The 16,395-nt window shown below is 34.5% G+C and overlaps 1 protein-coding gene across 3 annotated transcripts in view; it reads left to right on the top strand.

Annotated features, from left to right (window-relative positions):
• Window positions 1–16,395, top strand: part of LOC138715139 (protein HID1) — a 51,258-nt gene that overhangs the window by 12,066 nt on the left and 22,797 nt on the right. For all 3 annotated transcript variants that reach the window (XR_011336165.1, XM_069847684.1, XM_069847683.1), the window contains exons 3-10: window positions 3,889–4,046; window positions 7,508–7,561; window positions 7,689–7,857; window positions 8,590–8,831; window positions 9,845–10,042; window positions 13,521–13,611; window positions 14,594–14,719; window positions 15,341–15,445. Coding sequence is in view for 2 of the 3 variants with exons in the window: in XM_069847684.1 (XP_069703785.1) it covers window positions 3,889–4,046; window positions 7,508–7,561; window positions 7,689–7,857; window positions 8,590–8,831; window positions 9,845–10,042; window positions 13,521–13,611; window positions 14,594–14,719; window positions 15,341–15,445 (1,143 nt within the window). In the remaining variant the exon portion in view is untranslated. The remainder of the gene's footprint in view (window positions 1–3,888; window positions 4,047–7,507; window positions 7,562–7,688; window positions 7,858–8,589; window positions 8,832–9,844; window positions 10,043–13,520; window positions 13,612–14,593; window positions 14,720–15,340; window positions 15,446–16,395) is intronic.

Here is a 16,395-nt window from a genome sequence, read left to right as displayed (position 1 = left end):
AAGAAAATGTTCTTTCTACTGATGCTGACGTAGCTGGTATTGTCACAATTAATGTTGCCAATTTAAGGACTTCAGGAATAACTCGGTTCAGCTGGTTTTCATATATGGCAGATAATATTTCATGGATAGGTTTGTTCGAAAAATCAAAGACTTCTGCTGAATATATTACACTTAATTCATTTTTCAAACGTACTTGATCAAAGTGACTGTTATAGGACTGAAATAATTTGTTTAGTGCCTCATTCGGGAAGTTTTCTCTATAAGCAGAAAATTTTTGAGAATCTAGAAGATGTGTGAACTGAAGCTTTCCATAATCAGAAAATCTGTCAGTAATTTCCATGTGCATACGATCTAGTATGCTGTAGTACAGCTGCCTGTATTTCAATTCATCATCTCCTTTTCTTCGCTTTAATGGTGTTCCATTGTATTGTCTGAAGAATTTTCATTTTCCATATTACTCCATATGGACGGAAACCCACTATGTCTGAACTCGGATATAGTATTTTTTAACTTTGATACCTCTTGCAAGCAGTATGCTATGTCTAGACTTTTTGTCTGAAGAATATTGTAGAGCACATCTGTATGTGCGAACACACTAGCATAGACTTCAAGAAGAAATATATTCTGAAACTGTGTGAAAAAAATACAAATATCCTTGAGCCTGCACAATTACATCATCATCCCTGTTTTCTTCAGAGTCATTACAAATGATATTTTCAAAGAAAGCAGTCAGTTGTTCTCTGTATTCCTTTACTGTATTTAAAAGCCGAGATGTAAAATTCCATCTAGCTGGTGCTACTTTTGGGAGTTTCTTTTTCATAAATTCCTTGAGTTTTTCTGATCTTTTAGGAGATGATGAGAAAAATGCAGCTAAACCCGACAGTGTTTTGAAAAAAATGCGGCATTCTGGAATGGATAAAGTAGTTTGTTGCAAAACTAAATTGAGAACATGGCTGTAACAATGGACAAATAGTGCTTGAGGATACTTTTCTTGAACTTTTGTTTTTAAGCCATTAATATTTCCCGCCATAACTGAAGCACCATCGTATGTCTGTGCAATTAACTTATTGCCGGCATTGTATTCTGCTATAACACCTTCCACATGCTGAAACAAAGCAGCAGCAGTTTTGCCCGAACTGACATTTGTGAATCCTATAAATCGTTCTTGAACATTGGCAGTACTGTCGACATATCTTAAAACAGTGGACAATTGACTCTGATTAGAGCAGTCACTTGTTTCATCAACAACAATGGCCACAAAAGGTGCTTCTTCTATTTCAGATTTTATGTTCTTTATCATAACCCCACTTATAGCAAATATTAAGTCATTCTGAATTGCGGGAGAAGTATCACGGAATACTGTTGAACTCTCAAGATGATTGGCCAGTAAATGGTCAAATTCACTTAAGGAACTTAAATATTCAATATAATTTCCTCTATTGTCTGATTCCACACTCTCATTATGACCCCGAAAAGCCAATTCTTGTTTTCCTAGAAAGCAGACTGCATTAATAAGACGCAGTAAAATCTCCCGATTTTTTTTTCACAAGAGCATTGTGTTGGTTGATGTGTAGAGCTTTTTGCTTATCTAGCTGTAAATCAATTCTTGTCTTCCCAAAGTTTTCAAAGTTCATGCTACTATAAATATGAGCTTTTGATTTGTCGTGTTTTAGGACTGCCGTTCGAAGGGAGTTCATATTAGAAAACCCTCTTTTGACCACACATTAGTTTCGCGGCTAAATAACAAACATGGCCAGCAAAATAGTTTAGACAGTTTAGAACTACCACACAACCAATTCCACTTACCATATGATGTTGAAGTGAAATGGCGTGTGTACTCACGCTGTTTTTCTTTTACGTCCATGGACAAATTTAACTCAGGAGTTGGTCTTTCCATTTTCACAATTTCAACTTTCTCGTTGTATGTACGACGGTTAAAAGGCACTTTAAATAAACCTTCTATTACACAGTCATTTTCAACACAAACCTCTCCAGAAACTTGTTCTGCCATATTTTTCACAATATCACTTAATTGGGAAATTAAAAACTTTATAATTCACAATTAATATAACTCTTAGACACTCGAACAAATCACAAATTTAAAATATTGCACTGCAAGAACACAATCACATTAATGAGCTAGCATACTAAGATTTTGTTGCTTCGCGCCTTCCAAGAAACCGATCACGAGAGCGGCAACTCACCCGCCTACATTGCACGATAGAAACTGAAGGGAGTGGGAGACGGGCAGTTGTGTGACGTGAGCGGAACGGTCACAGGCTACCCTTCGCAGCAGCGGTTTCTCCAGTGATGCCGCCTTGACAACTTGTTTCTTTTCGAGAGCAGAGAGCTCATATAAATCTAACAGTTACTTTAATTTTAATTACTGTGGTAAAACCAATAAGGTAATACAAAATTATTACATTATGTTATATTATAAACTTTTTCTTTTGTAATTTCCTTGGACTACCGCCGGTAGCCCCGGTAGTCCGCAAAATATGCCCCTGTTATATGTATTTGCTAAGTGATGGCTACTGGTACAGAAGTACAAGTGGAATGGAATTTTGTCACTATATTTTATACTGTACCAATTTTTTTGTATCTTTCAGTTTGTAGTGACAGTTGCATTTTCATAGGTCACTTTATCTTTACAGTATTTAATTTGTGTACAATGTTGAAGCAAGTTTGGACCTAATGTGGAAAATTCCCCTTGTACACTACCGGTCAAAAGTTTTCGATCAGCTATGAAAACAACTATATATTTTATTTCAATGTACAAACACATCAGAAAAACTAAATGGACCAACAAAATAAATATTTTCTCTCTCTAGCATTATGATATGATAGAATATTCAAAATGAAATCCCTGTTTTAACCACACATCATAGTTGTGGTAAGTGATCGAAAACTTTTGACCGGTAGTGTAAGTGAACTTCATTGCTGTTGGATCATAGTCAATGTGCTATGTGATGTAAGTTAATTGTCTATTCTTATCATTTGCCCCTTATAACTACGATAATTTTATTTCTCGTACATTAGGAGTATAACTAAAAAAGTGAATATAGGTTTATTTCTACAGACGTTTCCAATGGTTTGCAACAGTCATGACCATGCACACATTGACTTTACGAACAGTAGAAATCGATGTGCTTATGCTCATGATGGTTGCAAGTCTTTTGAAACTGCTGCAGAAACAAACTTTATATGAAGGGGTTATTTTAATAGTGGTACAACTTTACTTTTTGTTAAATTGGAGTTAACTACACTTTCTGGTTCACGAATGTCCATTCTTTTATTATGAAAGTGGTACAACTCGAACTTCCTTCTGTGCCAACAGAGTGCACCACAATGCAGGCATCTTATATAACCCTACAAGAAAATTATTTTAATAGTGGTATAACTCAACTTTGTTCCATGCTAAGCCAAAATGAGTGATTCTAAAAAGATTTTGATGATATTAATGATCAAAATCTTGATTCAAATTATCAAATATATGAAGGTAAATGGCATTCCATAAAAGCATTATTCTAGTACATCTCCAAAGGCCTTGGATTTATCAATCATAGGTTGAAATTTTTTATCTGAATACTGATATACCTCCATTGTCCCCCCCCTTTTTTAGACATGTTCCACACAATATTCATAAACCCCAAGAGTAAAAATGAAGCTTAATCTCTGACAAGAAGGCATGAGCTATTATTATTTTAAAATTTCACATCCTGAATTTTCTGTACACATTTAACTTTAAGATTCAGTATCTCAAAATCAATGTAAATGAAGGTATACCATTATTAAAATAACACCTTCATAAAAACTTTAAGTTATCCTTAATATTGATGATGTTATGCTGAGTAATAATGTTTTTTTATATTTATATTGGTTGTTTAGTTCTGAACTGTGTGCGGTTGCTGACACGAGTATTGCCGTACATCTTTGAAGATCCAGACTGGAGAGGATTTTTCTGGTCTAGTTTACCAGGACAGACTCAAGATGATGAAGAAGAACAGTCCATGCCTTTGGCTCAATCTCTCATCAACGCTATCTGTGTAAGTTACTTTATTGTATTGTCATCATGTAAACAGTTCATATTTTAACAGTTCTTCCATGTAATGTATTTATTTACTTATTTATTTTGATGACGAGTCTTTTCACTTTAAAAGAAAAGGAATTGGTTGGGTCACTGAATGAGAAGAAACTGCTTACTGAAGGATGCACTGGAAGGAATGGTGAAGGGGAGAAGAGTTCGGAGCAGAAGAAGATATCAGATGATAGACGACATTAAGATATATTGATCATATGCGGAGACTAAGAGAAAGGCAGAAAATAGGAATGTTTGGAGAATGCTGGATTTGCATTGAAAGACCTGTCATTTGGCAGAAAACACTGTATGTTATTTAATTTCATGAATTTCCTATGCATTGTTATTTGAATTGTTACAATAGTTGGCTTAACATTCAAAGGTTTACATATTTAGTGCAGTTAGACGGAATTTTATAATAATAATTTTTAATTTCATAATTACTTCTGGGTGTGCTGTATCTTTTAGCAGAGTATATTAAATATTCTTTCAGTTGTGTAAAGTAGCCGGATGGTGTGCAGTCACTTTCGTATCTTTTTTTTCTCCCATGGTAAAACAATCGAAGTTCAGAGCAAAACTCAATCTTCTCTCCATTAAAAGATACCACAAACGTTGTGTAATATTGCTTGTACTAAATCTCAATAAAAGTTACAAAAGTTAGAGAACAATGATGTGATTTTGTTGTCAATTTCGACCATTAATTAAAAGTAAGTAAATAAATATGTTAATAAATAAATAAGTATATAAATAAATACATTTCTCTTAGTATTTGCATAGCTCAGGTGGTAGGCGCGTTTTCCTGCTGATTCAGAGCTGCGCTAGGGTGTGGTTCAATAGAATGTGGCTGATTACGGGATGGGATTTTTCTCAAAGTTTTCCCCAACTGTAAAGCAAATGTCAGATAACCAAATGGCAAATCCTTGGCCAGTCGTTAAATAACTAACTGAAAGAAATACTTTTTTTTTCCTTTATAGTAGTTTTTAATAATATCTAGCAGACTAACTTTTTAAATTGAGGTATTCTCTTGCTTCATTTTTTCTTTCTTCGAAGAAGAAGTCAGCTGCTGCTATTCTTCTTCTTTTCCCATGAAAATTTATTTGGTATTTCTTATGTATCAGTCCGCTATTAACTTTGTATCTGAGATAACAATTCCACGTGATCAAATAGTTATGTGGTGATTATTGATTTAGCAAGTTAAAGGTATTCTTCCAGTGTATGAATGATAAACTGATACAGTGCATATCAGTAAATGTCATGTCAGAAGAAAATTAAAAGATAGGTTGTCTTTATTATCTTGATGTATTCCCCGCTTTTATGTAGTACACCTATATAGTCCCATGTTTACTTGCATTTGAGGTAATACATGCAAAGGAAATTCAATTTTCATATTTATTTGATTTTCAATACATTTTTCCTTAAGTTGGTTATTTAACGATGCTGTATCAACTATTATTATTTAGCGCTGATGGAATTGGTGATAGTGAGATGGTATTTGGCGAGATGAAGCTGAGGATTCACCATGTATTACCTGACATTCGCCTTATGGTTGAGGAAAGCCTCAGAAAAAACTTAGCCAGGTAATCAGTCCAAACGGGTCGGGAAGGAAGCGCCTCAGCCGTCTGAGCTACCCTGTGGTTGATTTTACGTACTGAAATAAGTATTGCCATAAAAAAACTGGCCTTTTAGTTTAACATTAGAACAAGCTGCAGTATTACTGCTGAATTTATGATATTTTGCCCATATGTTAAGTTTTCTTATTATCTGGAACATGTTTGCATACACTCAGCAGTAGTAGTGAGTGTTGCATAGAAAACTTCATTCATTTGTGATGTGGGTGAGAGCATTTGAAGGGTGTTGGGAAAAAACAGAGAATTTTACAAAACATAATTATCAAGAAAAACAAGTTTTAATACCTGAACATTCCTGGTGTTTAACCAATGTACCAATGTTTAACGCTACCTTACATGGACATTTACACTTTTAAATTTACACTGTAATCCCAGTTGCCACCTGTATAATGCGCTATATACCATAAAATCGCAAAAAATGGACATTCCTTGCTTTCCTCGAACACCATTTATACTTCTAATATTTGGGATACACATTCAAATTTTGTCGAGATCAAATAGAGTTTGTGGTAGAGAAAATATGTGTTATAGAGTGTGCAGTATGTGTATTTTTACAGCATATTTTCATTTTCTTCTATCATTGTTGCAACATTTCTTCATATATCTTCACTTTCATCTCTTCTGCCGCCACCACCACCACCACCACCACCACCACCACCACCACCACCACCACCACCATCACCACTTTTTCTTCATCTTCTTCATCATCATCATCATCATCATCATCATCATCACCATCACCATCACCACCACCACCACCACAGTTATAATAATCATTACCACCCTTATTATTGTCATTATCATCAGCTTTATAAAGGAGTGAGAAAGTACAATGTTATATTGTCTTCCAAGGATACCACCATTACTATGGTTCACTTACGATTAAATGTGTTCTACTAAACAAGTGGCCACTATATATGTCATGATCAAGAAAAGGACAACTCCAGGACACATTTGTCGAGACAAACAACACAACATGAAATGAGCCGTCAGCTGATAAACTTCACATCTTCGAAAAGTGGCATACCAGTGTAAACACTCTCTTAAGTGCTCTACTGGCTGCCTAATCTCCATGTTGATAGTCGGCAGTTTGGCGTGGCATTGTGCTGAAATTACGTGTTGGGGACCCTATGTTCCTTTACTTAAAATGATTGTCTAGAAGTAGCCAATCATCCCTAAAAATCTGTACTTATTTCTGAAACATCCTGTATATGTATCCCACTGTGTCAGTATGTATCCCACTGTGTTGTTTTTTATAATTTTTTTATTATTAGTCTAATTTTTTTATTGTGTACATTTTATTCAATTGTCGGTTTCTGGTTTAATTATGTAAATCCTACTTACTTGTAATCTAATACTAATATGTATTCCATTGTGTTTATTTTTATTTTTACTGTGTACATTTTTTATTGAATTATCGGCTTCTGTCTTTGTGTGATTCGTATTTGATTCTAACAACATTAATATGTATTCCACTATGTTTATTTTTATTTTATGAGGTAAATTTTTATGTAACTACCTCTTTTGATCTCATTATGTACCTAAATTGTATCGGTATGTAATTACTTAAATCCAATCCAGTTGTATGTTCAACTATGTAAGCAAGTTTTAATCCTGGTTGAGTGTAAGAGAAGGCCTTATGGCCTTAACTCTGCCAGGTTAAATAAAGCCATTATTATTATTATTATTATTATTATTATTATTATTATTATTATTATTATTGTCGTTATTGTTGTTATTGTTATTATTATATGAAATATTTGTTTCATGTGAAAATAAATACAGTATTTTTTTATTCCAGGATTTGCTATTCTGCCCTGATTTCACTGTTGCTGCTAATAGAAAGTCTGGGCCGGTAAGTAATGGATTCAATAATTTATTTACTCATTCTTTTTTTCGTTCATTTATTAATTCGTTTTTGTTCCTTCATTAATTCGCTCCTTGTTTATTTGTATTAATATTAATGTAGGATTTATTTCTAGGATAAGGCAGAAGATCTTCAGGCTATTGATAGTTGCGAATATATTTGGGAGGCTGGTGTGGGTTTTGCACACTCGCCACCTCGTTACCCCACCCATGATTCCAACAGAACTGAGCTTCTCAAGCTTCTGCTCACTTGCTTCAGTGAAACAATGTACCAGCCTCCTGTTGGTAAGTTTTCTCACTTCTTGCATTATATATAATAACGTCAAAATTTTGCTTTTTCTGTATTATGATGGTTCATTACTGGAGCCGGATAAGTATACAAAAACAAATACTATAAAATATTAATGTAGACACAGCACAAAAAATTTCTAAAATTACTTATTCTGTCTGTCCATTTCATACACTCCATTCTTCTCCATACCCACATTTCAAATGCTTCTAGTCGTTTTTCTTCACTTCGTTATAATGTCCATGTTTCTGCTCCGTATAGTGCCACACTCCACACAAAACACTTCACTATTCTCATTCTCAGTTCTTTTTCCAATGGTCTGCAGAAGAAGCTCTTTTTTCTATTTAAAGCTTCCTTTGCCATTGCTATTCTCCTTTTGACTTCTGGCACCAGCTCATGTTACTACTTATAGTACATTCCAAGTATTTGAAGCTGTCCACTTACTCTACTGCTTCATTTCCAATTCGGATGTTTACCTTCTTTACTTTTCTTCCGATAATCATGGTTGAAGACATTAAAGTTGGTAATATAACAACTTTGTGATAACAGGATACTCATCATGTCAAGGAATGTATCTTATTCTGTGGTGTTGCTGTATGTAGGCCTAATGAAGGTCATTCTAAAATTTTTATGGGTTTATGAAAATGTCCTTTCTTACTTCTCAAGATATTACATTACAGAAAGAGTTTCTTTTTAGGAGACTTTTTAACAATATTGTCTCTTAACAGATATTCATGTTGCACCTAATCGGTGGATCCAGTACTTCACTTGTGCAGAGAATAGGCATGCTTTACCAATGTTCACATCACTACTGAACACAGTATGTGCATATGATCCTGTTGGACTGGGAGTACCATATAACCATCTGCTATTTTCTGACTCCATGGAACCATTGGTAGATACTGCTTTGCAGATTCTTATTGTCACATTGGACCATGACACAAGTGGCTGTGCTCCAGAAGGCGAGGAGGTGAGTACCGGTACCTAATTCTGGGTGTATATATATCGTTTGTATGTGAATACTTCGCGCATCCTAATTTTAGGAGAGAAAATTTAAAAAATGTTTGAGACTAAGCGGTACCAACCTTATTTCAAATAATGTGTGCACTCCAGTTTTTCTTTGCTAAATTCTAGAAAAAAATATGTGCAGAGTATTCACACATATACAGTGTGTTTGATTTCTTCATATGCAGTAAGGAATTAATGTAAAAGCCCTATATTTTATAATTTTTTATTCACACATGGAATACGTTTTGACAGTCAGTGTGTGTGCATGCGTGCTCATGTGCATATGCTTTTTTTCTGTGCAGCGTGGATTTTTTTTTCTATAGTTTTATATATTTTTTTGTTCCTGTTTTATATGCTGGTTGTTGATATTAATATATCTTGACGAGTTGTAATAACACCTTTTCTACATAATTTCCTTTACTCGCTAAGTTTATAGGTTCACAATATAGTTTCACTTTCTCATATGAAACTAGTGATAATATAAAGAATTTTGAGATTTTGGCAGAAATACACGGTAGCATAAATCATTAAACTGAAACAATGGTTCATGACACACACACACACACAGAAGGAGGAGTTTTTTCATCAATCTGCCCATATGATTATCTGGTGGTTCATCTGTTTATTTATCTAGCCGTTTTTTCGTCCAGTGCTATATAAATTATATTCATTATTCACAAGTTAGTCTGTCAAGAATGTGCACAATAAAATGCATCAAGTTTTACTTCATAAACAATTGTGATATTTAAAGATGCTGGGCAAAAATGGTACAAATTTCTTTATACTTAAAATAAAATATTTTCAGAAAATGGCACTGAATAAAACAGTAAGAGCCATGGTAAAATGGAAGGTAATGTGAGAAAACTATCTTAATTTTTGGTAATGTATGTTTTTAAATCTTTGAAAGAACATATCAGTATGTTTGATTGAAGAATTATGTTGCTTTATTTTTTAATAATGAAACTTTCTTTGCAGGCTTCTGTACCAGACAATTTATTCATCAACTACTTATCGCGAATTCACAGAGATGAAGATTTTCACTTTGTCTTGCGAGGTTTTACCAAACTGCTGAACAATCCTCTAGTGCAAACCTACTTGCCGAATTCCACAAAGAAAGTGCAGTTTCATCAGGAGCTGTTGGTCTTCTTTTGGAAAATGTGTGACTACAACAAGGTAACATAAATATATTTTAACATTTTACTAAAATTAAGTAAAGAATTTAACACTTATATAATCATATGAAACAGCGTAACACTAAACTCCACAACAGTAAAGAATAATATAGATCTAGTAAACAAAATGAAGAACATACACATCCCATACAGTGCAACACTAGCAACTTTCGACATAACCTAACATACCAATAAATGAAACACTACAAATACTGGAACAAATGCTCAACAGTAACAACATACCACAAGAACACATCAAAGAAATCCTCCAAATTACAGACACTATCACCAAGCAAAATTACTTCACATACAACAACAAATACTACACCCAAACTGAAGGCCTACCCACGGGATCACCCATCTCCAGCATCCTAGCCGAAATTTTCATACACAATATAGGACGGACACACATTCTAAACAAGGACAATAGCAATCACGCAGACATCATCATTTACTGGCACAGATACGTAGACTACATACTAATACTATACAAAGAAACAAAAGACAGATTGAAAACCTACACAAACACATAAACAAAATACATCCAAAACTACACTACACACTAGAAATAGAAAACAACAAATCCATCAATTTCTTAGACATCACAATAACAAAAACAGACAACAAACATATGTTCAAAATATACAGGAAACCCAAAATACTATGGTAACACATATACAACATCTCCAATCACCCCACACAACACAAACATGCAGCATTTCGATCTATGATACACAGACTCATCAACATTCCTATGAACCAACAAGACTATAAGTAAAAAATACACACCATCAAATACATAGCACGGGAAAATAGATACAAACCCAACATAATAGACATCATAAGAAAGACTAAATGCAAACAGAAAACGCAACACAAATACATCACACTAACATAAGAAAACAGGAACACATACAAGATTGCATCAAGAAACTAAAATACAGCATTGCACACAGAACACACTACAAAAACATCTTAACACACAGACAAGACACAAAAATAAATACAGCTTCACAGGTGTATACAAACTATCATGCAGTAGTTGCATCGACTTCTACATTAGTTAGACTTAAAGATCATTTCAAACACGTTACAAGGAACATGTCACAGTCATAACCAAACCACACAACATTTCAACCTACGCAGAACACATCACAAACTCCAATCACAACTACAGCAACATAGACACCAATGTGTTAGTAAATACAATACAATACACATCCAGCCAAAAAACCAGAAACTTGACCTCTAGAACAATATGAAATTTACAGACATACAAAATCAGATCCGCAGCACATCGTAAACACTCAACTGAATTTCAAAACCCACACCCTTTTTGACACAATCATGAACACACCCCAATACAACAGGGAACCAGAAGATAGCACGGGACCTTCACTAAGCTTCAGACAATGAAAAATACTACTTTGAAACTAGTCAGTCAGGTAATTTACCATAATATTAACACAGTAAAGCAGTTATAAAATTAATTAGTGAAAGTTTAATTGTTGTGTTATCAAGTTATCACTCATGTATACCCTTTGGCATGGAAATTAGTCGCTGTTTAGAGACTAAAGGTACGATCACACATCGCTACTTTTGCAGCGCTGCAGTACAAGAAACTGCGCAACTCTTGTACTGCGACGTATGAACAACGGTGCAACCCGAAAAGTAGCGGCTGCCGAACCTGCTGCCCGCTACTTTTCCATGCTGCACGCAACTTAAAAGTAGCGACGTGTGAACAGGGTTCTCAGGGTTGTAGCCGCAGCATTTTTGATATCGGTTTTGTTGAAACTTTTGCTGCGGTTGCAACCAGTGTTACCACCCAAATGTGCCAATGATACTTTTATTGTTTGGATATATTTTAATGTTAAATGTGATGAAAATAAATTATTTGTAATAGTTATTAAATACACAACACAGTCTGAGCATAATTGCTGATGATATAATTCATTTTTTAAATTTTCCTTAGCGTAGTTCCAAACAGGAGGGTTGCCAACATTGATTACGTGAATATACTGTTGGTTATCATTTAAGTATATAGGCGTTTTTAAAAGCTTTATAGTAAAAATAATGTCAATTTCTGAATACTAGATACGACAGAAAAACAAATAATAGATAAGTAAACTTTCGCATGAGTTTCTTAATAATGCGAACATAACCACAAAATGTATATTGAGAAGTCAACACTGAGATGGGAACCTGCAGCATGACTGCGGCTGCAAAAGTAGCGCCTTGTGTGTGAACAGACTCGCAACCTCCAGTTGCAACTTTTGTTGCACTCAGGTTGCGCAGCACGAAAAGTAGCATGCAGCGCACTACTTTTGGCTTACGTGTGAACACGACACGCAACTTTTGCAGCTGCAGTATAAAAGTAGCGCTGCAAAAGTAGCGACGTGTGACCGTACCTTAAGTCTGACCTTAGGAATCATGTGCTCTGTGTTTACATGTGTGAGTTTTACATAGAGATATTTGAAGCCCTGTCTTTGTAACGAGAAGACAGAACTGTAAAGGCTTCATAGGGAATATGTCTTTTTGTGACATACAAATACGTTGCTGCTAGGACTTGATTTTATCCTCGGACCTCAATGCTTAATATTTCCCTGTGTGAATCTTGCATGAACCCAAACAACATTTAGACAAATACAGGGGAGAAATATTTATATATATAGAAATATATATATATATATATATATATATAGAAAATATGTATAGAAATGTTTCTGTGGCATACACAGGATTACTGAGTCAAAAAGTACAATCTTCATAATTGTCGCGTATCTTATTTCCTTCCTTTTCCATTAATGTACAGTCTTAGAAAAAAGTTTTCTTGAATAGATACTTTATAAATCCCAGAAAGGAGGCAGTGCACATGATCAGAGGACGAGCAACCTGGTTCACAAGAAAACGACTAGTTGAGGTAATAAAATTAGTTTTGTTTCATTGTATATCTCGTCATGTCCAATGCCTCCTTTCTGCGACTTATAAAGTATATGTGCGACAAAACTTTTTTCTAAGACTGTACATTTATTCAAGTACCTACTTCACTAGGGAGAGGTATGAAAGGAAGTTGACAACTATTCACTATAAATCTTTTATTTTAATATTTTCATTAATTACATAAAAAGTTTTTCATGTGTAGCTTCTATCATTATCTCACTTGATGATATGTGTCGGAGGAAGAACAATAATTTTATTCTTTGTATACATCTGAAGTCTGATTAGTGTAATATGTAACTAATCAGCGATGTATGCAATGGAGTAGGAAGGGAATGGGCCAGCCTACCCCATTATCTCCTGGCTTAGTTGCCTCATAAGTAATGCCTTATTGGTGTCACTTATGAGGTTCAAACCTGTCTTCAGATAGTTAACTAATTAACAACATGTGTAATTCTAGGACATTTTGTAAGCTATATGAACTGATTACAATGTCTTTATGTAGCATAATTAAATGAACGAGTTTCTTTTTACATTTTCAGAAATTCTTGTATTATGTGCTGAAGAGTACTGACGTGCTGGAGATTTTGGTTCCAATTCTGTATCACCTTAATGATTCCCGTGCAGATCAGTGTAAGTAAAATGGCTGTTGTTTTATTTTTCTATCAGACTGAAAATGCGATTGACATCAAATATGTAGAATTAGCATATGTTTTTTAAGTAACAAGGTGAAACTATCAATTCAACTGATCTTACTGAAACCTCTGTAGGAGTGTAATTATGTGCGTGTGTGTGTAATTGTCATCATCTTCATCTTCCATCAAATATCAGACTAATTGGTCTGTTACAGTCTCATGACATCTTTTAACTGGACGTCCAACAGATCTCTTCCCTTTAGAATGATACCATAGGATCTTCTTAAGGATTCTTCCACAATCAGTTCTCTCTAATATTGTCCCTCCAGCTTCTCAACCGAATAATAACACGCATTTCCTATATTTATTCTGCGTTTAATTTCCTCGCGGGTGTCATTTATATTATTACTGTTGCTCCAAGATATTTGAATTTTTCCGCCTCGTGGAAGGATAAATTTCCAATTTTTATATTTCCATTTCGTAATAATATTCTGATCACGAGACATGATCATATACTTTGTCTTTTCGGGATTTACTTCCAAACCTATCTCTTTACTTGCTTCAAGTGAAATTCGCGTGTTTTCTCTAATTGTTTGTGGATTTTGTCCTAACATATTCACGTCATCCGCATAGACAAGCAGCTGATGTAACCCATTCAATTCTAACCCTCTCTGTTATCTTGGTTTAAAAAAATAAACGAACAATTGCACATGATATTTCAGAAACTGCCAATCAATTCTGCACAGCACCTAATGAATTGTATTGTTTCTATGTTATCAAATCAGACAGAATTAAGAGCGTTTTTTTTTTTTTTACCTAAGTTCGAACTCCAGTTAATCCTATTACATATGCTGTAGATTAAAAATTCTTTGAATTGTATTTTCTTTGTATAATGTACCTTGTAATCAGGTTTCGTTGTAAAATTGTTAATTGGAACTATAGTGCTAGGAATATTACATTATACACTTATCCTTTTTCAGCTCGAGTTGGTCTCATGCACATTGGTGTGTTTATCCTTCTCCTCCTGAGTGGGGAAAGAAATTTCGGTGTACGTCTCAACAAACCTTACACAGCTACGATTCCAATGGACATTCCAGTTTTTACAGGTGAGCATATGATATTTGAAATGTGACATTTTCAGATATTACAACTTCTAAATGGGTGCTTGCTGTTAGACCTTAGATCAGCGGATTCAAACCCGGCCAAAGATAGACCTAGTAGAATTCTAAGAAAGGAATAAAACTGTTCAAGGACCCCACTTCTGAACGAGGAAGTCTTAAAAAATATTTTCTGGACCTTTTTATTGAGACACCACTTTATAATAACTTTGTCTATTCAACCGGAAGTGAACTTAGGCCTATAAGTGGGGTAAAGAAATCTTACGGGTACTACATTCGTTCACTAGAAAAATTGTCCACCGGTAGAAGTGGTAGCTTGATGTGTTTGCTCATTAAACAGATTTTTCTGTGTAAGTGTTATGACACCATACCAGTCAAATTACATCACTCATAGCATTGGTTGCACATAGTAAGAACCAATTCTGATATTTCATCTTCAGCAGAAAAGTATTGTTACAAAATGTAGACTTTTAAAGATTATACATTATACATTATAAAACACCAAACTGACATGCTGCTGCGAAATTCGAAATGAATTCACGTTACTCTCTGTTGTATTTAATTTATTTAGATTGTGAATTTGTTTATATTTTTTTCTTCTTCTTTCAGGAACACATGCAGATCTACTAATCACAGTTTTTCATAAAATCATCACAACAGGTCACCAAAGATTGCAACCATTGTTTGATTGCCTTCTCACTATTCTCGTAAATGGTAAGTTTCGATAAATTTAAATAAATCTTATTTCCTTACTCCATTATTATTATTATTATTATTATTATTATTATTATTATTATTATTATTATTATTATTATTATTATTATTATTGTGTGTGAAGCTTGGACTCTCACCTTGAGAGAGGAACAGAGATTAAGGGTGTTTGAGAATAAGGTTCTTAGGAAAATATTTGGGACTAAGAGGGATGAAGTTACAGGAGAATGGAGAAAGTTACACAACGCAGAGCTGCACACATTGTATTCTTCACCTGACATAAATAGGAACATTAAATCCAGATGCTTGAGATGGGCAGGGCATGTAGCACGTCTGGGCGAATCCAGAAATGCATATAGAGTGTTAGTTGGGAGGCCGGCGGGAAAAAGATCTTTGGGGAGGCCGAGACGTAGATGGGAAGATAATATTAAAATGGATTTGAGGGAGGTGGGATATGATGATAGAGACTGGATTAATCTTGTTCAGAATAGGGATCAATGGCGGGCTTATGTGAGGGCGGCAATGAACCTCCGGGTTCCTTAAATGCCAATAAGTAAGTAAGTATGATGATGATGATGATGATGATGATGATGATGATGATGATCATCTTCTTCTTTCTCTCCCATCTTCTGTTTCCTTTTTTCTCCCCTGCAGGATTGAGTAAAAGTTATATTCTGTCATATAGCCTGTCTAAATATCAGACAAAATTGAAACATAAATTGATTAAGTTTTGGTGTAACTTTCAGATGTTTTAACCACATGTTGAAATACATATAAAATAATAATACAGTGGAACCCCGATTATCCATCGCCCTGTTAACCAATTGGCAGATTATCCAACTGTTTTCCTCTTGCTTTTTCTGCTACAGAAATATATGAAGTTCTGCACATTATATTAGCACGTAATATATTTTCTCTAAAGAGTGTTATTACAAGATTTTGCCCTTACACAG

This window comes from Periplaneta americana, chromosome 15 (genome assembly GCF_040183065.1).
Source record: "Periplaneta americana isolate PAMFEO1 chromosome 15, P.americana_PAMFEO1_priV1, whole genome shotgun sequence".
NCBI classification, from domain to species: domain Eukaryota; kingdom Metazoa; phylum Arthropoda; class Insecta; order Blattodea; family Blattidae; genus Periplaneta; species Periplaneta americana.
The sequence above is the reverse complement of the archived record's forward strand: the minus strand, read 5'-3'. Positions and strand labels throughout refer to the sequence as shown.